Source organism: Canis lupus, chromosome 6 (genome assembly GCF_003254725.2).
Source record: "Canis lupus dingo isolate Sandy chromosome 6, ASM325472v2, whole genome shotgun sequence".
NCBI classification, from domain to species: Eukaryota; Metazoa; Chordata; class Mammalia; order Carnivora; family Canidae; genus Canis; species Canis lupus.
Window position 1 is genome coordinate 36,482,476 of NC_064248.1, and position 22,653 is coordinate 36,505,128.

General features: G+C 45.1%; 2 protein-coding genes across 11 annotated transcripts in view; one reads left to right on the forward strand and one right to left on the reverse strand.

Moving 5' to 3' along the window:
- The window catches only part of UBN1 (ubinuclein 1), a 39,277-nt gene extending 35,925 nt beyond the window's left edge, over positions 1–3,352 (reverse strand). For all 5 annotated transcript variants that reach the window (XM_025416611.3, XM_025416610.3, XM_025416609.3 and 2 more), the window contains exon 1: positions 3,212–3,352. The gene's annotated coding sequence lies outside the window, so the exon portion shown is untranslated. The remainder of the gene's footprint in view (positions 1–3,211) is intronic.
- Positions 3,353–4,003: 651 nt separating this feature from the next.
- The window catches only part of GLYR1 (glyoxylate reductase 1 homolog), a 35,830-nt gene continuing 17,180 nt past the window's right edge, over positions 4,004–22,653 (forward strand). For 2 of the 6 annotated variants that reach the window (XM_049110934.1, XM_049110935.1), the window contains exons 1-6: positions 4,007–4,136; positions 5,202–5,238; positions 6,306–6,385; positions 16,567–16,705; positions 17,252–17,494; positions 22,298–22,384. In XM_049110934.1, the coding sequence (XP_048966891.1) occupies positions 4,033–4,136; positions 5,202–5,238; positions 6,306–6,385; positions 16,567–16,705; positions 17,252–17,494; positions 22,298–22,384 (690 nt within the window). In that variant the 5' untranslated portion in view covers positions 4,007–4,032. Of the gene's footprint in view, positions 4,137–5,201; positions 5,239–6,305; positions 6,386–16,566; positions 16,706–17,251; positions 17,495–22,297; positions 22,385–22,653 lie in introns of all 6 variants that reach the window. The other 4 variants (XM_049110936.1, XM_049110933.1, XM_049110938.1 and 1 more) reach the window with 4 other exon arrangements.

The following is a 22,653-nucleotide window of genomic DNA, read 5'->3' on the forward strand; positions in this document are numbered from 1 at the left end:
CTCTGTGTGTTTCTCATGAATAAATAAAAACAAAAAAAATTTTTTAAAGTCTTTTAAAAAAAAAAATGTTTCACACTGAATTCTCTAACTTGGCTTCTTCTCAGCATCAATCACTAACCTTTCTTTCCACTGCTGACTTGGCATATATTATATAGTAATGTATTAGGCATTTTAAGATCTCTTACTGAAATCCAACCTGTTAATCTAGTATATCCAGACATTCTTTTACCAATACTATACTGTTTTGAAAAAAATTTATGGTATTTTAATATCTTCAATCAAAAGTTCATCTTTATTGTTCTTCTTTTAAAAGTAGTAGTTATTCCAGCCTGTTTATTATTTCAGATCAATTTTAGAATCATGTTGACAAGTTCCCCCCAAAAAGCTCACTGTATTTTGACAGTAATGAATGATTAGCAACTAATTCAGGAAGATTTATACTATCACATATATCCACTTACAAGAATCTCTACTTGTATATACATAACATTCATTTCTTCTACCATGACCAAAAATTGTGATTGCTAAGATCAGGGAGTAATATATCTAAAAATGAAGAGTTAGAATAATTCTAAATAGGCAGCAAAGTGATTAGCAGCAAAACAGGTTGGTAGTGCAAAAAACCATCGTGCACTAAAATGCTGGAAAGAAATTCTCCTAAAAGAAGCTTTCAAGGCCCTCAGGACATTCATGATGCACTGGGTTGAGAAAATAAATTACAGCTGCATTTACAGCTGAAAGAGGAGGTTTAAAGGTCCCCCACTGACACAAGCAGGCAATTTCTCACCAAACAAAGGGAACCTCAAAGTTAACAGGATGTAGGAAGTTCACCCTGGAAGGGACAAACAGGTCTCTGTCCCAGCAGTAATTTTTTTTTTTTTAAGATTTTATTCATTTAAGAGAGAGAGAGAGACCAAAAGCATAAACAGGGGGAGCGTCAGGCAGAGGGAGAGGGAGAAGCAAGTTCCCCGCTGAGCAGGGAGCCCAATGCAGGGCTCAATCCCAGGACCCTGAGATCATGACCGGAGTCAAAGGCAGACACTTAACTGATTGTGCTACCCAGGTGCCCCTCAGCGGTAATTTTTATAATGTAACCTTACCATGGTCCAAATTTTAGACATTGTTACTTTGTTCACCTAGATGGTATAACTGCTTCTCTCAGTTGTGTGACTTTAGAAAGAGAACTGGAGAATAAACGTAAATCAAACCTATAACATAACAACACTTGGTAGGTTTTGCATTAAATTTTATAATCATGAGATTTCCTTGCTACTTGTTACTAAGTTATTTGAAAAGTTTAAGAAAATCGGACTGACCTATGAGACTTATATTTTTAATTTGAAATGCTTAAGAAAATCTAAGCTTGAAAGTGTTCATTTAAATCTCATTTCTCCATCTAGCAGACTTAACAAGAGTTACGTCTTTAGAAAGATTTTACCATTAGGCTTATAAATTCACCATTTTAGAATTTTGAAGTATTTAAGAGAACAAGCATATAAAAATTTAAATGCATGGGTGGCTCAGTCACTTAAACCTCTGACTCTCCATCTTAGCTCAGGTCTTGATCTCAGAGTCTTGAATTCAAGCCTCACATTGGGCTCCACGCTGGGCATGGAGCCCACTTAAAAAAGCAAAAACAAAAAACTTCAAATGCAGTTTAAAACATTTAAGGGGGGCAGCCCTGGTGCCACAGCGGTTTAGTGCTGCCTGCAGCCCAGGGCCTGATCCTGGAGACCCAGGATCCAGTCCCATGTCAAGCTCTCGGCATGGAGCCTGCTTCTCCCTCTGCCTGTGTCTCTGCCTCTCTCTCTCTAAGAATAAAAAATAATAATAAATAAATAAATAAATAAACAAACAAACAAACATTTAAGGGTACGTAACGCTGCAAAAAGAGTTCATTGTTTAGGGGAATGTAATCTTTTAAGCTGGTACCTTAACTGAAGCTTTGTCAAGGGTCAAGTATTTTTATTTTTAAAGAACTATTCTTACATTTGTAAGTAAAACAAGATTTGGGAGTAAAACCTTAAAAGCGTAAGAAAAAAATAAGTATTTAAATACTCATTTTTAACAAGTCGAACATCACGCTACATAAAAGCACAGTTATTGTACACACAAAAACATCCCTCCTAAAACCCTCAACTGGTGTTATCCAAGAAACAGTAGCCTTCTTTTGCACCTTGGTTTACTCTCAGGAATTAAAGTTTTTGTTGTTGTTATATGTTCTCTGAACTACTATATTTTCAAACTAATTATCAGTGAAACCAAAAAAGTTAATTTTGTAGGCTGATTTTGTAATTATTAATCTCCTTGCTGAACTCATTCAATAGCTTTCCCTTAACTTTTACCCCCCCCCCCCACAGGCTGTCCTGTCATTCCCAGAAATGAGAATTTTGCCTTCTTTCTGAAACATCTCTTATTTTTGTTTCATGTCTTATTGCATTGGCTAGAAGTTCCGGGACAACACTAAACCTACATTCTTCGCCACGTTTGGACTCCCATGAGAATGCCCCGAGGTCCAATGTGATGTCGACTTAAAAATTCATATATTCTATCAGACCGCTGAACGTCTCTTTCAATTCCTCAAACATTTAAGAGTCTGTAAAATTAGGAACAGCGTGTGTGTGTGTGTGTGTGTCGAATTTTACGAAGTCATTTCCTGGAATCTCAAAGGTGCTTCCAATTCCTGGCTTGTCCGGAGGACAATACAAAACAGTATAAATGACAGCTCCTGAAACTAACGGGCCGGTACGGTTAGGGAAACTGAATTCCAGGAAAAAGCAGGCTGCGGACAAGCCAAATGGCACCACCACCACCACACCACCAAAACAAAACAAAACGTGCTCACAACCAAAGTCTACAACAAAAACACCTACAGGGAGACGCGTTAAGGATCCGCCACCTTCTCAAGCAGAGACCGACTCTTGAGAAACTCTAAGGTCGACAACACCGAGGCTACTGGGGGCCTGCGACTGGGACTGGAGCTTTCCAAAAAATTGCTATTTTGTACCCGGGGAGCGGGGGGAAGGGGGGGTTTGAGCTCCGCGCTGGGCTGCTGTAAACAGTTCCCCATTCAACGCCCTGGGCTTCACGGACTCCCAACTACGCGAGCATCTGCCTTCCTGTTGTCACAACAGCCAGCTCCCAACTTCTCTAAAAGTGTCAAACTACAACGAGGCGGACGGGAGAGCCCGGTCCCGACAAAGACACGCACCTTTGTCCCCGGCGCGACGCAGGCTACGGCCCCAGGGGCCGCACTCGTCCCCCCGCGGCCGTCCTCATGCCGGCCCGGGCGCCCGGGCTGCGGCGCCGCTAGCGGCCGGCCCCCGAGCCATGCCTCCCGGCGGGCGGCCGGCCCGCGCCGCGGCCCATGGCTGGGTCCCCGCGCGCCCGGGGCAGCCTCGCCGGCCGTGCCGCCGCCGCGCCGGCCCCGGAGGAAGCGCAGAGACGCCGGGTCCACGTCGGTCGAGCAGCTCGCGACCTCGGGCGGGCGGCCCCGGCGCCCCGGGAGAACTTGAGGCGGCGGGCGCGGGCTCCGAGCCGCTCCCCGGGCGCCGGCCGTTAGAAAGCGCGCACCGAAGGACCCGTCAGACCCCCGGGCGAGGCCGCGCAGAGCCCGCCGCGCGCGGGCCGAGGCTGGCTTCCAGGCCGCGCCGAGGTCCGTCAGGGCAGCCCCGGTGTGGGGACGCGGCCGGCCCCGGCGCGGGGCTAACGGCCGCAACGGAAGCGCGGACGGGAGGGGGCAGGAGGCCAGAGCCCAGAGGCGGGGCGGGCCGCAGGGCCGGCTCCCTCGCGCGCTCGGCCGGCCGCGCCGTCACCGCCGCCTCCGCCGCCTCGGACCGCGGGCGCTTCGTTGTCACGAGCCGGAGGGAGGGGGAAGGAGCCGGGAGTCTCCGGGCTCCGGCGCGCAGAGACCGCGGCGCCTGCGTCACGTGCCGCTGGGCCGGCCAATGAATTGCGGCGGGCGCGGTGACGTCAAGGCAGCGGCGTGGCCGGTGACAGCCGGCCCCTCGTCACGTGGCCGCGCGCACTCCAATGGGCGGCGCCGGGGCGACTTGGTGTTCCCGGCGGCCCGTGCGTCGGCGGTGGTTGGGTGGTAAGATGGCGGCTGTGAGTCTGCGGCTCGGCGATCTGGTGTGGTGAGTCCGGGCGGCCAGGGCTAAGCGAGGTGCGCCGGGAAGCTCCTCCACTGGGCGCGGGGTTCGCGGCCGGCCCCGGAGCTGCCTTTCTAAGCGCTCCAGGCTGCGGAGAGAGGGCGAGACGAGGTGCCGGCGCCGGGAGCGACGCCGGGCGGAAGGGGCAGCCCGGCCCCGGGGGACTGAGGCCGAGAGTGGCCGCGGCGGGCCGGGCTCTGAGCCCCGAGGCCGCCCGGGGGAGGGCTGCGCTCCGCACCTGCACGCCGGCGGCCGCCGCGAAGGGAGTCTCCGGCGCCGCATGCCTCCCCGCGGACGCCGGGTCGTTGGGGTCTTGCTGAGGCTCCCCCCCGGGAAGCGGGCGAGCCGGGGAGCCCGCGGGGCCACCTCGCCTGGGCAAGCCCGTCAAAACTCGCGTTGCGATGGAGCCGACCTGTGCGGGCGACTTGGCCCGGGGTGTCGAAACCGGACTGCTGGCGCTGCCCCGTGAAGAAATGGAAGGGGGACTTCTCCTTTACAGCCGAAGGCTTGGCAGTGACCGCTGCCTTCTTGGGTGCCTCTCGTGGTCTGCTTCCGTGTCCCAGACAACCGCCCGAACCAAGACTGACCGTCGCCGCTTCCCTGGAGCGACGTAGCTCACTTCTCGACCCAGAGGAAGGTTTCCATTAGCATTGTGTCAAAGCCGGGCTGGTCTCGCGGTGAATTAAACCAGACTTTGTAAGGGGAAGTCTGTGTTTACAGAGCAAACTACGCTCCCCCCCCCCCCCCGCCCCAAGCCCCCAGTCCTGGGGAGGCTCTAGACCAGTGACTCCTGATTGGTTTCGTTTGTTCTGTATTCCTTGTCGCCGCAAGAATGCACATACCTTATTGCACTTACGCATTTCGTTTCTGAAGAGTTCGGGCTTCTTGGGTCCAGCTGCGGAAGCCAAATTAAGAACTGCTGTTTGCCAGCTTTTGTTTTGGCACTTGAGGGTGCAGGTGGAGAGTTAGGAAAATACATTTCATGTTGAGTGGGTTGAAGGAGATGGACTGGCTTTTCCAGGGCAAATGCTGACTGTGTGTTTTCTCTAGGGGGAAACTCGGCCGGTATCCTCCTTGGCCAGGAAAGGTGAGTGTCTTGATACTAACGGAAGACGTCTGAAGTTGGGTTTGAGAAGGTGAAGAACGTTAAGATTCATTCCTCTCTGTTTCCGGCATTTAGTTAAACTGGACTTAAGTAACACAATTTTTTTCTCTCTACTCTTCAGTTTGTTTAGAAAAGACAGTGCAGTATAAACCAGGTCATTTAATCTGCAGTAAATGCTTATCTCTTGAACCAGAGATGGTTTTGGTGAAGTTTCTTAATCCTGGAAATCAATTCTAATTTGAATTTTAGCCTTGTACTTAAATGTAACAAAAGGAGAAGAAAATAAATTCTCCAGGAAGAGCGGAATCTAAATGTAGGTTAGTGAAAAGTCAAAGTATTTTTGTCCCAACTAAGTTTAAATCTTCTTTCCATGTTACCATATGTGCTGCTCCAGTGCATCTTTGCAGAAGTTGGCATTCCAGATTTTGCATGAGGCGATCCGTCATAGCTTTCCAAATGTTCTGTTTTTAAATTCTTGCTAGGAGCCCAGGATATGTCTTTAGACTGTCTCTTTGCAATATGGCATTTTCATTGCCTCTGTTGTTCTTCATTATTATTATTACCTGTCTCAACTTTTCCTGCACAGTTGTTTTGTTTGTTTGTTTATTAAAGCATAATTAACATACAGTGTTGTAGTTTCAGGTGTACAGCATATTCATTCAGTAGTTCTGTACATTACCCAGTGCTTACCAGTAAGCATAGTCACCACCTTATTACTTCACTGAAATATTTTTAAGAGTGTTCTGTGCATTTTTTCAGTGATCACAGGGTCACATGGTTGAAGGGGATTGATATTGATCTTAGTTTTAACTGCTATTAAAACAGGGCCATTGCAGTAGAAGGGGTATTCTACTTACTGAACACTGCTACATGGTACATGTAGGGAACTAGAATATTTGCACATTTCCACACATCTCAGTAGAAACGTGCCAGATTTGGACAGGTACTAGATCCTGGGTTCATTTTAAACATATTCCTTTTGTTTTATTTCATTTTTTTCCTACCAACTTAGAGGTGTGAAAAACCTTTTTCCGCCTTTTACTCCCCAGATTGTTAATCCACCCAAAGACTTGAAGAAACCTCGTGGCAAGAAATGCTTCTTTGTGAAGTTTTTTGGAACAGAAGATCAGTGAGTAGTGCTGTTTGGGAGTTTCACTTTCCCTTTGTTTGGGCGTTGCCCTGGATCTGAGCTGCTTATGAGAATATTCTAGGGACCCTAGTTCATTTTTACTGTAGTCTGTGAGAATGGCATATTGTTCTGGCTTTATACCTAAATATATTCTTAGCTCATAGGAATTGTTCTGTGGCCAATAACAATGTCAGTCAGGTGAGAAATAGGATTCTTTTAAATATGATAATCACAGTAATGTCATTTCTCACATCTCTTTATCCAATCCCATAGTAGTTCCTTTTATTAAAAATTTTTTTTTTTAATTTAGTAGTTCCTTTTATAAAGACCACGTTCAGCTCTCTTTTAATGGCTGTTTATCATTGTGGTTCATGTGTGAGATACACAGTGAAATCAGGACCATTCCCTTGAGATTCTCTGATAGGCCATATAAGTCACAGTAAGGAGGAGAATACATATTTACCTGAGTTTCCAGTGATTTGTTCAGCTCTCTTGTTATTACATGGTTTTGGTTACCTGGGTGTAGCTAGGTGGTTTAAGTAGCTGTACTTAGGATTCTTAGATTAAAATGTCTGTGAGTTTCCTGAAGAATCTAATGCTAATGGTTAAAATAGATATTTCTAGAAAGTGATATATTCTATAGCAAAATCTGTTATAAGCAGTGTTCTTCACTCATTCAGGAGTTTATATGCCAGAGTGCTTAGCCTGAGTTAGAGTTTAAATGGTGTGTCTACCTTCACCATGCAGGTGTGCCAATATACCCAGTTCTCTGTCATAAAATAATTTAGCAGCCTTTTGATGACAGTATTCAAGGGAATCACTGACCCACAGCTGTGACAGCCACAGACACTCTGGAAGCAGGAATGTTCTGGTAATGCCACTGACATTACAAGAAAGATTGTCCCTGTGTATACATGTGCTAATTGTACAGCACACTTTGTTTTGTTTTGTTTTTTTTTTTTTAAATTTTTATTTATTTATGATAGTCACACAGAGAGAGAGAGAGAGAGGCAGAGACATAGGCAGAGGGAGAAGCAGGCTCCATGCACCGGGAGCCTGACGTGGGATTCGATCCCGGGTCTCCAGGATCACGCCCTGGGCCAAAGGCAGGCGCTAAACCACTGCGCCACCCAGGGATCCCTGTACAGCACACTTTGAATTGTTGACACCAAAAAGAGCTTCCTTCAAAGAAAAGCAGATGTTGTGGTCCTTGCCTTTCAGGAACTCAGGTGACAAGACATAAACATTTCAGATGGGAATAAGTGCAGAATGAGTGATACAGGTGACTGTTAAAGGATTCTAGAACAAGGAGACATCAGTGGAGAACAGGCAGGTCAAAGAAGGATGATAGAAGAGATGGGGTTAGAATCTACTCTGGAGGATGGATAGAATTTGAATAGGCAGGAAGAAAAAGGGTGTGCAGGCAGTTGGAATACCGTGAGCAACTGGGTGTTAAGTTGGATGTGTGAGCAGAGTGAGGCTTCCCACCTGGGTAAAGAACTGTTCTTGAGAATAACAGGAAATATGGTTGACCCAACTTGATTAGCTAAACAAACATATACCAGTTTACAACAAAAGTGGAAACTCATAAAGAGTGGGGGCTTGATCAGATTACAGGAGGCCTGAAAACCATTGTGTTCCCTTTTTTTTTTTTTTTTTTTTTTAATTTTATTTATTTGGGATGCTTGGGTGGCTCATTGGTTGAGCGTCTGCCTTTGGCTCAAGGCATAATCCCAGGACTCCGGGATTGAGTCCCACATCAGGCTTCCTGCATGAAGCCTGCTTCTCCCTCTGCCTATGTCTCTGTCTCTCTGTCTCTCATGAAAAAAAAATATTTATTTATTCATGAGAGACACAGAGAGAGGCAGAGACACAGGCAGAGGGAGAAGCAGGGCTCAAGACAGGGAGCCTGATGCGGGACTCGATCCTGGGACTCCAGGATCATGCCCTGGGCCAAAGGCAGGTGCTAAACTGCTCAGCCACACAGGGATCCCTGTGTTCTTATAATTTAAAAAAATGCTGGAAGGATTCCTTATACTTTATGAATTTTCTTATTTTTATGCAATGAGAATATGATTTTTTAATCATTAAAAAAAAAGTAGAAAAAAATGCTGTAAGGTCAGAAGAGTAAACTGATCCCTCTGTATAAGAAATACAAGTGAGACAGAAAATTGGAGTTGAGTGAATTTCAGCACTTAACTAGGCACACAAGTGAAGCCAATGAAAAGAATGCACTTCCTGAACATAAAAGTAAGCTATTGGGGTTAGTAGTGGTAGTGATGTGATTTCTAGCTAAAGTTCTTTGTGAAGATTCATAAACAAGTGAGTTCAAGGCAACTATTAGATATATAGTATCTTTAAGCTTGTTAAACTCCTTTGGTAGAATTCCACTTAAAAAGTTATTTAAAAATTAAAAAAAAAAAAGTTATTTAAAAATTAAGTGGTCACAGGACCAACACATTATCTTCTTGTGGCTAGGCAGATGACAACAAAAGGAAACAAAGGGTAAGGATCTCCGAGCACTTCCTGAAGGGAGAAGGGTTCTCAGTACATATTATTTACTATCTTTAAATTATCTGAAGGTAAAGTGTCTAGGGAATTATTTTGGGGAAAGAGCTCTGGATTCATTACTGTCGTACTATACATTCAGATGCCAGTCGCACTGCCCTACAATTTGGGCAAGCTGTTTTCACCTTTTTAAATTTTCTATTATTTTGACAGAGGTGGGGGAGCACATGCAGGGGGAGAAGGAGGAGCAGAGAGCCCAATGCGGGTCTCTGTCCCAGGACCCTGAGATCATGACCTGAGCTGAAGGCAGACGTTTAACAGACTAAGCAACCCAGGCGTCCCTATTTTCACCTCTCTAAGCTTTTGTGTCCTTGCCCACGTGTGGGATGATTTTCCCTACCTCATAGTTAGGAGAGAAGTAGTGCCACTTGTTCATCAAACAGCAGGTGTTGAATAAAGTCCAGGTTGAGGTGGAGATACATTACAGAGAGAATAAGCTGTAAGAATCAGGTGGCTTCAAGAAAGGGAAACTCCTGAGAGAGAAGGATTTGTGTTTGAAAAGGAAAGACATCTGAGAGTCAGAAATTCCTAAGGACTTCAACTGGGTCTATTCCTTTGACCAAAAAGGCTTCCCACACCAAACAGTAAATTGTTGTACCTTCTTTTTTAAAAAAAAAAAAAAAAAAAAAATTTCCACCTTTATGTAAAAACTGCTGTGCCTTGCCAGGAGTGCAGTGTGCAGTTGAGTCCATGCTCCCAAAGGGATCTGATGGAACTAGTCAGGATCAGAAAAGGGGACCAAGTCCCATCAAAGAGTAAGATTCTTTAATAATGACTTTAAAAAGACCACAATCCGTACTGATGAAATGATGGATGGCCCTAAAGAGGTCAACACTGATTTATTCATAAATCAGCAGACATTTCGGTAAGGGGCACTATGAGTAGAACTGGTGCTATGGTGACTATGTTTAGGGCGTGCATAAGAAGCACTATAGGAAACAAGACATTTGACAAGTGCTTTCTGTGGGAAGTACAAGTGGATTTTTAGAGATGAGAACTGCTTTGTAAAGGGCAAGGCCATAGGTGGTTCCAGAAGAAAGTGGGCTTTCCCTCACCTTTGATGCTTGATATCAGGGAGGGGAGAGGGGTTATTGGCTACAGTGTCCTGATTTTGGTGGATAGGGCCTGACCCCATGGGGCTGCTCCTGAATTCCTAAGCAATACAGGATTCAGTGAGAGACATTCCTTTTCAAAACTGTACGTTATGACAAAAACAATTTATAGATACAATTTTTTATATATATTAGCAAGAACCTTTATTAAAGATTGAAAAGGATAGGTCCTTAAGATAAAGATTTCAATTCTCTAGAAAAGTAGTTTTTCTCCTTTTCTCTGCTAAAATATCTTGACAAATTATGTTGACATCTTGTTGGGAAGAAAGAAGACCAGACCTTCCTTTTTTTTTTTTTTTTTTTTTTTTTTTTTTTAAGATTGTATTTATTTATTCATGAAAGACAGAGAGAGAGACACAGGCAGAGGGAGAAGCAGGCTTCCTGCAAGGAGCCCAATGCAGGACTTGATCCTGGATCCCAGGATCACACCCTCAGCCGAAGGCAGACACTCAACTGCTGAGCTACCCAGGTGTCCTGAGGACCGATCTTCTTAACAAGCTGCCTCTGGAAGGGGAAGAACTCAGTGAGATGGCTGGATTCAGCTCTCCGAGCCTGGATGACCACTGTGGATGAGGGCTACTTGTGGTCGTTTTCTACTTCATGGAGATATAGAGGGAAAAATAACTTTAGCATAACTTTGACTCTATCACATGACCACACCCACAGATGAAGTTTCAGGTACCTGAGGGCCTATCTTGGACAGGGAGTTGCTCATCAGGATAGAAACTGAGCTCAGGGTTTGAAATTTTCATCAGTGGCCATGGATGGCAGAATCGAGGGAGCTCATGTAGTCCCTGAGTGTTCAAAAACCCCGAGACAAACCGTTCAAGAGAGTATTGATGGCAAAAGAGGATAGATTCCAAATGACCACTTGAGAGTTTCTTTAGCAGCCTTCATACCTGATCCTACAACAGCCCTTCTGGAAAACGGATAAGACTTTTTTTTAAATTTTATTTATTTATGATAGTCACATAGAGAGAGAGAGGCAGAGACACAGGCAGAGGGAGAAGCAGGCTCCATGCACCAGGAGCCCGACATGGGATTCGATCCCGGGTCTCCAGGATCGCGCCCTGGGCCAAAGGCAGGCGCCAAACCGCTGCGCCACCCAGGGATCCCCGGATAAGACTTTTTAACAGATGTAGACACTAAGAGTCAGGAGATTTGTGGAGTTAGTGATAAGCTGTCCAGGATCCCAACCTGAAATACTTTTTATATCAAGGGAGATATAAGGTATGAAGTGAGTGAGTACTAAAGTAACTCTTGGGAAAAAAAACCTGTGGCTTGTAATTACAAGCAGATCGGAGCCATCGGAGCATCCTTCTTTCCTTTCGCCTGGCACTTGGTTGGCTCACTTTCTCTATATCCAACACTGTAGCAATTGGAGAAGAGAGCCAACTGGATGTTGAGTGCACTGCTCCAGGTATTTGGACTGAGCCAGCAGTGTCCCTCTGCCAGGGCTGGGCAGTACCTGTCCTAGAGAGCACTGAGTAGATTTTCCTCTCCCAGCACCAGTATCCATCCTACAGGTGACTCCCCTCATGGCTGAGACAGTGGACTCCAGGAGCAGGTGTCATAAACCAGAATTAAAGAATCTGGCACAAAAGAAGGGGCTAGCCATATTGGCATAGGCAGCACAGCTTGAAAGCCGTATCCAGCATTTGGGAATGTTTTCAAGTTTTGAAAACAGAGTCTTCTAAATCTATCTTATCTGCAGGTCTTTGTTGATGTCTATATGATAATCATTGCTTGAAATTAACTGACAAACTCTTATTTTCTTTGTGGCTTCTTTTTTGGGGGGGGGGCTTGTTTTTTGATTTGTGGTTTTTTAGGTGTCGATTTCTGAACAGCTTAGACTTGGACCTGTAACGACTCCGTAATCCTTAGCCTCTTTCAGTGGTTTCAGGCAGGGCAAGCATACAAATCGTTTGCTCAGTACTATTCACCAAATTCTAGATGGAGAAGCAACGATAACTTCTCACCCCATCTTTGTTCTCACTTTTGGACTCTACTGACACATTTGTGTTCTCCCTCCCACCCCGACTCCCACCCAGGTCATTGTGTCATGAAGTCTGAGACACATATTGAGAGTTTTAGAGATTGTTTATAGACCCTTGTTTAATATGATATATATATGGTATGATTTTAATTTAAGAGCAGGTCAGAATTACGGAAATTTTTGAAAATGTAAGGTGTTTAAATTCATTTTGAGCAGAGTGTGTAATCTGAGAGTAGCTTATAGTAGAAGGTTTATATTTGCAAATGAAAAGAATTTACAGGAGATGTATTGGAATACCAGGGTAAGTTTGCTGCTCCTGGCTGTGTTACAGGTGCAGTTACACCTACCACCTGGTAGTAGCTACCCACTTGAGCAAGCTCACAAACAAAGAAGTCATGGGGGCAATCCCATGAGCAGAGCAGCCCATGTTCTATGGCAGAGGCCTTCATTGTTGATTTATTGTTGTTTTTAAAGATAATACATGTTTACGCCTGCCTCCCCCACCCCTCCAATTCAGGTATAAACTATGAAACAGTTCCATTCATCCCTGTCCCTCAGCCACCCAGTTACCAGCCCATGGGCATCCAGTTATACTAGTTTCTTATAATATGCCCCTCCAAAGATACTATGTGCAGAATCAAGAAATTACATATTCCTTTTTACTTGTTTTTACGTAAGTTGATAGCATACTACACACACTGTTCTGCACCTTGCTTTCTTCCACTTAGCCAGATATCTTTTTTTTTTTTTTTAAGTTTTTTGTATTTATTTATGATAGTCACACAAAGAGAGAGAGAGAGAGAGAGAGAGAGAGAGAGGGGCAGAGACATAGGCAGAGGAAGAAGCAGGCTCCATGCACCCGGAGCCCGACGCGGGATTCGATCCCGGGTCTCCAGGATCGAGCCCTGGGCCAAAGGCAGGCACTAAACTGCTGCGCCACCCAGGGATCCCTTAGCCAGATATCTTAAGGGACCATCCATTTTGTTCTTCATAACAACCTCACTGATTACCACTACAAACAATAGGATTAACTTCCTTGTATGTATATGTAAAAGCAAGGGCTCATAATTTACACACCACTTGACTAAGCTTAATTTTTCTGACTCCAACCCGACAGCAAATTGGGCAGAAAAGGTCCAGCTCCATCTAGGCATCAGGAGGATAATAGAAGGGAAATCACAAGTCACAGCTCATATCACAGAAAGACACAGAAGTCATTTTAAAAGGGGGGGTGGGGATCTCTGGGTGGCTCAGCGGTTTAGTGCCTGCTTTCAGCCCAGAGCGTGATCCTGGAGTCCCGGGATCGAGTCCCACATCAGGCTCCCTGCATGGAGCCTTCTTCTCCTTATGCCTGTGTCTTTGCCTGCCTCTCTCTCTCTCTCTCTCTCTCTCTCTCTCTCCCCCTCTCCCTCTCCTTCCCTCTCCCTCCCTCCCTCCCTCCCTCCCTCCCTCTCTCCCTCTCTCTCTTTCTATCATGAATAAATAGATAAAATCTTTAAATAAATAATAAAAATAAATTTTAAAAAAGCGGGGACACCTCGGTGTCTCAGTCAGTTAAACATCCAACTCTTGATCTTGGCTCAAGTCTTGATCTCAGGGTCGTGATAAAGCAAAAAACAAAAAATGTACAGACAACAGCAACAACCCGAAAAGGCCACCAAAGCCTTATAACATTTAACCCAGAGACCAACATTCCAGCCCTTCTGAACATGCTTGGAAGGCATCATTTACTCAGTGATTATTTATTGAGCACGAGTTGCATGCCAGACCCAGCTGATAGGCCTCAGTGTACTAGAGAATGGTGCATTATTGAAGCTGTGGCTGAGAAGTGTACTCTTTAAGGAGACGGAGTTAGCCTTTAGAGCAAAACTATTCAGATGGCTAAAGTGATTTCAATTTGGCTTGCTTTCAAGAGGTAATCCTCCTAAGGCTCTGGTGAGCTGGCTTTTTATTTACCATTTTTCTAACGGGGCACAGTGCTTCAATAATAGGCTGATTTCTTAGCTAGATTAATATTTCTTGCATTTATGTTCTTGATATTTATACTGTCCATTTGCTTAGCAAATTTGTCATTTTTAAAAAATGGTCAAAGCAGAAAATTTCGTTTTAGTATTCAAATGCCAGTCTTCAGGATGAATGGAATTTTGACTGTACCATTCTTCTGGCAGAAATTAGTAATCCACTTAAAATGCTTCGGTGAAAAAATAGGCATGAATTATTGGTGCCTCCTCCACAAATGTCCTTACCTCTCCACGTCCTCATATTCAGAGGTTCATGTGGGGAGAGGGAGGCAGAGATTAGGATGCCTTAGACTGTATTGTCCCATCTTACAGGGCTCCATAAAAACCACCCCATTGGTCTTACACCAGAACTTATGTGAGTCTCCGCTTCTAACCTGAAGTGCAGCGAAGGAAGAGGCATGTCTAGAGCATGTGGCTCTTTAAGCTTTATCACTGGTACTTGTGTCATCTCAGTAGGACAGCTTAGCCTGCTTTTCAGGGCATATCTGGCTTTGCATCTGCTCTGCTCTGGTGGTCTGTCCTTAGAAACACTAAATGGGAAGAGAAGCAGGAGGGTCCATTCAGTGGTATACCTTCCAGGCAACATGAGGTCAAAATATCATTCCATTTTTCCTCTCCGTAGAATAGACCACTTGACTCTATCAGTCAAGTTTCAGACTTTTAAGATGAGTTAATCACTAGAAGGTACCTGCTTACCTCACCTAGTTGAAGCTTTATGCGGTGAGACAGTGTCTGAGGCCTCATTCATCATTCCATTCTCTGTGATTTTGTTTACCCATAGATAAAATGCTTAGCTCTCATTTGCTGTCACATTTGCAGGCTCATAGTCCCACAGCTATTGTGTTTGTACAGATCCATTGTCACAGTTATTAGCATAACACTCAATACATAGGTGGCCATTGTTGGGTTGTTCACACTATTTTTATGTACAGAGATTAGTGCTTTTTCTTTTTTCTTCTCCTTTTTTTAATGCAGGGCTTGAACTCACAATCCTGAGTTCAGGACCTGAGTTGAGATCAAGAGTTGGACACTTAACTGATTCAGCTCCTCACATTTTTACACTATTATTAGTGAATATTCTCTAGCTTTCTCTAAAAGAAAGGGCCCTAAGTATGATAGCTCAGTTTCTCTATCCTTAACCGGACTCCTTTTCCAGAAGGTTATGCTATGAAACCTGTGAGTTAAAAAAAAAAAAAAGAAACCTGTGAGTTTTATACAATAAAAATGTCTATAAGTTAACTGATACCTCACCAAACCTGTAAAATCTTCTCCTTTGTACTGGGGAGCTGAATGTCATTTAGGAAAACTACAGGAAGTGAGCTGGGGCAAATTTGTTCAGGTTAGAATGGTAGGACAGATATTTTAGAAGTGACAACTGATGGCTTTTTTACTTGTAAAATTTTTTTTTTTTTTTTTTTTTTTTATGATAGAGAGAGAGAGAGAGAGAGAGAGGCAGAGACACAGGCAGAGGGAGAAGCAGGCTCCATGCACCGGGAGCACGACGTGGGATTCGATCCTGGGTCTCCAGGATCGCGCCCTGGGCCAAAGGCAGGCGCTAAACCGCTGCGCCACCCAGGGATCCCACTTTTTTACTTGTATGTGTTACACATTGATGGTAGGAATTAAAAATTAAACAGGGTATGTTCCACCATTAATCACAAGCAGAATCTTGTTTCAAAATACCTCCTGTTACAACTGCTGCCCTCATTCCAAATTATTTGTCATATTTTGTCTGGTTTAGTGGCCACAGACATGGTCATTTATGAACAAATATCTGTAAGAGCAGATTTCAGATGCTGCATTTCTTTTTTCTTTTTTTAAGATTTTATTTATTTATTCATGAGAGACATAGAGAGAGTGAGGCAGAGACACAGAGGGAGATGCAGGCTCCATGCAGGGAGCCTGATGTGGGACTCGATCCCGGGACTCCAGGATCACACCCTGAACTGAAGGCAGATACTTAACCACTGAGCCACCCAGGCATCCCAGACTGCATATCTTTAGCCGTGGGAGCATCCCTGATTCTCACTTGATTGACAGGTTGTCATTCTGCTTTGGGTATTGACTGGGCAGTGATGTTGCTGTGGTCAGTAATCCTTCCTGATGCCCAGGTCCATGAGGGAGTCCTGTGATGAGAATGGAAGAACATCTCCAGGCTTCCTCAGCCCTGCAGAAGTATCAGGCAATGTGTGGTTTAGTGTGGACAGCTGGTGAACAAGAATAGACATAAATAGCCTGCAACATGTGGCGGATGGTCTTGTTTTGTTGGTGGTGGTGGTTGTGCCTGACTTGTTTCAGGAAGACATACTTTTATAACACCCCAAGAGTTTTGGGTGGTTGATAACATGTTTTGAAAACATGGCAGGCCTGTTTCAAAGTCCAGTTAAACCAGATGAATATCTGCATTCTGTTGCAATGAGGTATTTGATACTTTCTGCCCTGGGCATTGTGGATCATACTCTTTCTGTGTGTATTTTCTGCCAGTGCTTGGATCAAAGTGGAACAGCTAAAGCCATACCATGCACATAAAGAAGAAATGATAAAGATTAACAAGGGGAAAAGATTTCAGCAGGCTGTGGATGCTGTCGAAGAGTTCCTCCGGAGAGCCAAAGGGAAAGACCAGGTAAGAGACTGCTTCTTGCTTTATTCCAACATCAGACTGGTTATTTTGGCATAGTAACTAACAGATTAAATATTGCCCAAACCCAAAGCTCTTTTCTTATGAAATGCCAACGGAGAGAACACTACTTCAGTTCTAGGGTATCCGCGTTTTACTTGTCAGCTTGAGACTCCATGCATGCGGTGGTCTTTTCTAGAATAGATGCTGTTCTTAGGAAAGTCACTTGGACTCAGGAGAAGTAGCTCAGCTTTTGAGTACAACACAGGCATTTCTCCTTTTATATACTAGAGATTAGGAGCATAGCTTCTCAAGTATATCCACTGCCTGGGTGTAAATCCCACTTTTCAGCTTTGGGACTATCGGCAAGTGATTTGACTTTTTTATCTGCTTCTCCAAATATCAGTGGGAGCAATAGCAGAACCTATTTTGTAGGGTTGTTGTGTGGTTAGCGTATATAAAGTGCTTCTCCTAGGGTGTGGCTTGTGTAAATGGCAGTGGCAGCAGCAGTGGCTGCTGTGGTGGCTATCATTGTTATTATTAAACTTTCAGACATCATCCCACAATTCTGCTGATGACAAGAATCGGCGTAATTCCAGTGAGGAGAGAAGTAGGCCAAACTCAGGTGATGAGAAGCGGAAGCTTAGCCTGTCTGAAGGGAAGGTGAAGAAGAACATGGGAGAAGGAAAGAAGAGGGTGTCTTCAGGCTCTTCAGAGAGAGGTTCCAAGTCCCCTCTGAAAAGAGCCCAAGAGCAGAGTCCCCGGAAACGGGGTCGGCCCCCAAAGGATGAGAAGGTTTGTTTCACCTCTGCAGCTTCTGGGATTAGTGACTTTCTTCTGTATATGAAAGAGTTGAGCTCTACAGTGTGTCTCAGCTCAGAGTGAACATAGAGACCTATGCTAAGCACTGCCCTAAAGAATCCCGCAGACCAGGGGAGGGACACAGCCTGGATGCACAGGCCTGAAATAGGAACACAAGGCAGCAAAGGATCTTGCATTCAACTAGATGGTTGAGGCAGAAGAACCGTCCACCTGAGTTAGCATGCAAGGGCTGGCATTGGAAGGGGCTTAGGAAGAAAGAGAGGAAGGCATTCCAGAGACCAAGGGCCCAGCCTACGTGGGGCTTGATGTTGCCGTGGATATTCTCATTACAGGTAGAGGACAGGGAGGAGAGCAGAGAGCTAAAAGTGGGTTGTCACTGGATTGTGGAGGGCCTCGAGATCTACTAAAGCAGTATTTATTGTCATGGAGTCAATAGGGGTCCACGATCACGTTGGAACTGGGTGTCAGGGTGACAGTGTGCTCTAATCTGTATGTTAGCAATGGCGAGGGCAGAGAAGAAAGGCTAAAGCTGGTCAGAAACCAGCCAGATTTGCATTTATAAAGAGCTATTCTGATAGCAAATACTGAAAGGAATTGCCCGAGAGGCACTGCAGAGGAAGGGCTCATAATATTTAGCAATTGGTGACAGAGGAAAGGGGGAGGGAGAGGATTTCAGATTTTTGCCTGGGAAATGGTAATGCCTTTCACAAAAGCATAAATCGGGTAGGATTGGCTTACAGAGTAAGAGAACTAATTGTATTTTGAGTGTGATGAATTTGTGATGATGATGAGACGATAGGGGGCCTTGAACTAATGTCAGGGTGGGATGTAGATGTGAGAGCAAATAAGTAGAAAGTATGTTGGAGAATATGTACAAAATCTAACTGTGTGGCCCAGTGGGATTGGTCCTGAGAGAAAGTAAGGAGGGAACAGAGTGAAGGGCAGGAGTCTGCTTTGCAGGGAGAACGTCCACAGGTCAGAGTTGGAAGAAGTCATCACAGTGAAATAAAGTGGAAATCATGTACCTTTCACCTTCCTGAAAAGATTTGGGTTAAGTCTCAAAAACCAAGGATAGAGAATTCGAGGTGGAGGAGGTAGTCTGTCCCAACACAGAAGAGGATTGTTAGAACACAGTCAAGGGGTCGGGAGCCAGATAGCTGTCAGAAACAGTTGGTGATAAGGCCATGATGAAACACTAGACCTCATCAGATTAAGGCCTGCAAATTCAGACACCAGGGAGACCAGACAGGTCATGGCAGCAAGGGGAGCTGGCAGAGGGTCCACAGCCCTGACCTACCTCTGCGCTGAGAGCATTAGGTATGGCAGCAGCTGGCACTCTGGTGAGGTCATACTCTGTCTATGGGATTCCAGTCAACTTTTGCCCGATTGGTTTTTCTCAAGAAAAGCTAGAAATACAGAGTTTTATGTGAAACGTTCCAGTCTTAAACCTTACAAGCTAATTTAAAATTTTAAAATACTTTTATGTCCAGAGGAACATCTCTGGGCTAGATTTAGTGTGTGGGCTGCCACTCTGTGACCACTGTGTTAGGGAAGGTCCTTCTCACCGTCCAATGACCTGAGACAGAGTAGAGAGAGTGACTGGTGGTCAAGACAGCCCTGGCTGACAGTAAGCACAGAGAACTGCCAGCCAGAGGTAGAGAAGGTGGAGAAAACAGCCAGCCATGATGCAGGAAGAACTTCTCAGGGGGTGTGATCTAATTAGATCAAATTAAAAAAATAATAATAATAATAATTAGATCAAATTGAATTGATTTCCTGGGGATCCAGAGGCATCTGAGCTGTTGGGTTTTATACTGCTCTCCAAATTCCTATTTTCTGTTTTCTAAAGCCATGGATCTCACCAACTCCTTTGCTGGCCCTGCAGAGAAATGACATCTTTTTGGAAAAAGTAAAGTGTACAGGAGAGATGAGGAGGAGGTCTGAGTCTGAACTGTGACTCCCTAACTTGCTGCAGCTATGTGATCTTGGCCAACTACCTTTGCCTTGGTTTCCTCATCTGATCATTGGGAATAATAGTGATACCTGTCTCTCAGGTTTGTTGTGAGAATTAAATGAGTAACAAGAGCAAAGCACCAAGAATGGTGTGCCTTGCACTACACATTTGATGAATGGCTTTACATTTGTCAGTGTCTGGCAGTAGCCTGTTGTGCAGTGAGAGCGTAGTGGTTTTAGTGTAACCTGAGGCCACCACCAGGCTTACTGCAGGGACTCTTCTCAAAGGCTCCCAGGGAAAAGCAGTTTGCCCTTGAGTCTGAATTATTAATCAGGGGATAGTAACATTTCTGCTGCTATTCTTGGAGTTAGGTCCCTAGCCAAGACCTCTACTTGCTGTTTACTTTAGCAGGGTCCTTTCTAGTCTCCTTGCTTGACCCAGTCTCTAGTGAAGGATTTGTCACCTGGAGAGGAAGGAGTGTGGCCAGTGGTACAGGGTGGACACAGCCATTTCAGCTCAAACAGTTGGTCTTTATTAAGTATATTCAGAGATGTAGGGAATCTGGGCTTGGAATTTTGTGCATCTTCTGATCTAATAGGTCCTATGGTCTAAAAAGTGTTGCTGCAGTAATTGTTGTTTGGCTGTCAAGCTTCTTTCTGAAACAGCAGTAGCCTAGGCTGATAACTGAGCAGAATCCTGGATGATTGCCATTCTGAGCCACAATCCCCTGTCCCGTGAGGATTAATGGAAAAGGCTGACCTTTTGACGCAGAGACGTTAGTTTCATGGGTACAGAGAAAGGCTGGGTTCATGGCTCAACTCCAGTGTGAGAGCTGTGCTCTCATCCTCTCTCAGGGGCTCTCATTTCCAAGTCCTGGGCTGAGAAAAACTACAGCTCTAGGCACACACCACCCTGACAGAACAGAGCCATCAGTCCTATGGCTGGTGGTACAGAGAGTGATGAGGTGAGGTGGGAGTCAAAGCCTTTTGTCAGTGCCGGATGGAAACTCAGTGCTTTCCATCTCACTCTGTTTCTGTCCTGGGGCCTTAAGCAGGTCACTAGAGCTATGCTGCCCCAGCTGCAGGGGACAGATACAAAACATGTCCATTTTGGCAGGACATTCTTTGGGACAGAACTGCACTAGGCCTCTGTTTCCCCAGAGCTCTTTATTCAGAAAATGTTGATTGAGCAGCTCCATCATAAGCCAGATGTCTAGAGATAAAGCAGCATGATAGAGAGGGCCTTCTCGTGTTCACTTATTTAGTAAATAGTGAACACCTAATAATCTGCACCAGGCATGGCTCCGAGCATGGAATATGGAATAAACAAAATTGTCAAGGGTCTTGCTTTCATAGAACTTACTTATAATAGCATCAGCATCATGTTCTAATGGGTCAGGGAAAGCACCAGATAAGGTGACATTTCTGCATACGAGCCATGCTGAAGTGAGCATGTGAACCAAGTAGGTAACTGTTGGAAGAGCATTCCCAGTAGTGCAAAGGCACTGAGGCAGGGATAGGTTTGGTGTGTTTGGGGAATGGATGGAGGGCCATGGGGGTGCTGGCAAGTTGGAGACTGGTGACAGAGGAGAAAATATAATAGGACATGAATTTGGAGATTATTGTGGAGTAGGAGTTGTAGAACTTGTAGTGCCGTGTAGGCTATAATAATAAAGCCTTTAGCCTGACTGTGTGAGACAGGAAACCAGTTTTAGGCAGAGAAGTGGCATACTTCACTCTGGCTGCTGTGTACAGTCTATAGACTGCAGGGTTCCAGAACGGAAGCAGGAGGATCCCTTTTGCTGTAGTCCAAGTGATAGCTGATGGCAGGAGCTTGGATGTTAGCAATGGGGTGGCAAGAAGGGGTTGCAGATCCCCAGTTGTAAAACCATAATCACTGTTAACAGATAAGAGGATGGTAAAATCAAGAAGGACCACAAAGATCTCAGCCCCGTAGAACTGAGCTGCTTTTCTAAGACTTCAAAGACCGTGGAAGGAGCCATTTGGGCAGGGAGATCCAGAGTTCAGTGGGGCGTGTCAGGATTCCCTTTAAATATCCAAGTAGAAATGTCTGGAGGGCCACCATGGCTGGAAGATCACACATGTGGAAAGGAAGTAAGAGGTAAACTTGGTGGAGGTGACCAGAACACAGCAAGTGTAAAGTTGAAGCAGCTCCCTGCCCAGGATGGGTGTGGACCAGGCTGTTGGTTAGGAAGCGCACCCCATTCCACTGAGTCCTGTCCTGGCATCAGCCTGGGGAGAGAAAGGGGCTCTTGGCTCCCAGCCACCCTGGGTTCGAAGTCTGGCTTTGTCACCTGGTAGCTAAAACGTTTGGCACATTTCCGCATTGGCACCATGTGGCTTTCTTAGTTTTTGTTTTGCTTTGTTTTATTTTGTTTTTTGTTTGTTTGTTTTTTTGAGATTCCCTCTGAAGCCAGTACTGTTTTCTTAATGTTCGCTTATGGCCATAAGAAATTTTTTTTTTTTTTTTGACTAGCTGACAATGCTGCATACCATAGTTGGACTTTCCAGAGACATTGGTCCTTGCGAAACTTGGGCACAAGAAGACAATTTGTTATTTCAAGAACAGAGAAGAAAGGCTTGCTCCCTATTGATGAGAATTTGCCTGGTTTTCCCCGATGAACAGTCAGAACTGTGCCTGGGGACTGATTCTGAGACTGTGGAGTTGCTAGGGGTTTTGTTTAAGGTAGAATGTAACTGAAGGAAGCAAAGCAGTGAAGAGGTGCTCCCCGATGTGGTGCAGGAAGACATCTGCTACTGAGCTGCCCTCAGTGTCCTGACAATCTGCCTTTCCCTCTGTAGGATCTCACCATCCCTGAGTCTAGTACCGTGAAGGGGGTGATGGCTGGACCGATGGCCGCGTTTAAATGGCAGCCGACTGTGAGCGAGGTAACAAGCTCTCCCACAGGCCAGGACAAGCCCAGCCTCCAAGCTGGTTTCCTGGCCTGTGTGAGGCTTTTCCTTTCCCCATTTATAAATTGCAAGACAGTACTGAGATGTTAGGGGGAGAAGTGCAAGTCTCCACCCTCGGGTGCTCACTGTCAAGTTCAATGTAACTTCTTCCAGATGCTTTGATACATCCCCTCACCCCCACTCAACCATCATTTATGATAAAGAATTATATACCCACATGGGGTTTCTACTGTTGGGAATAGGGT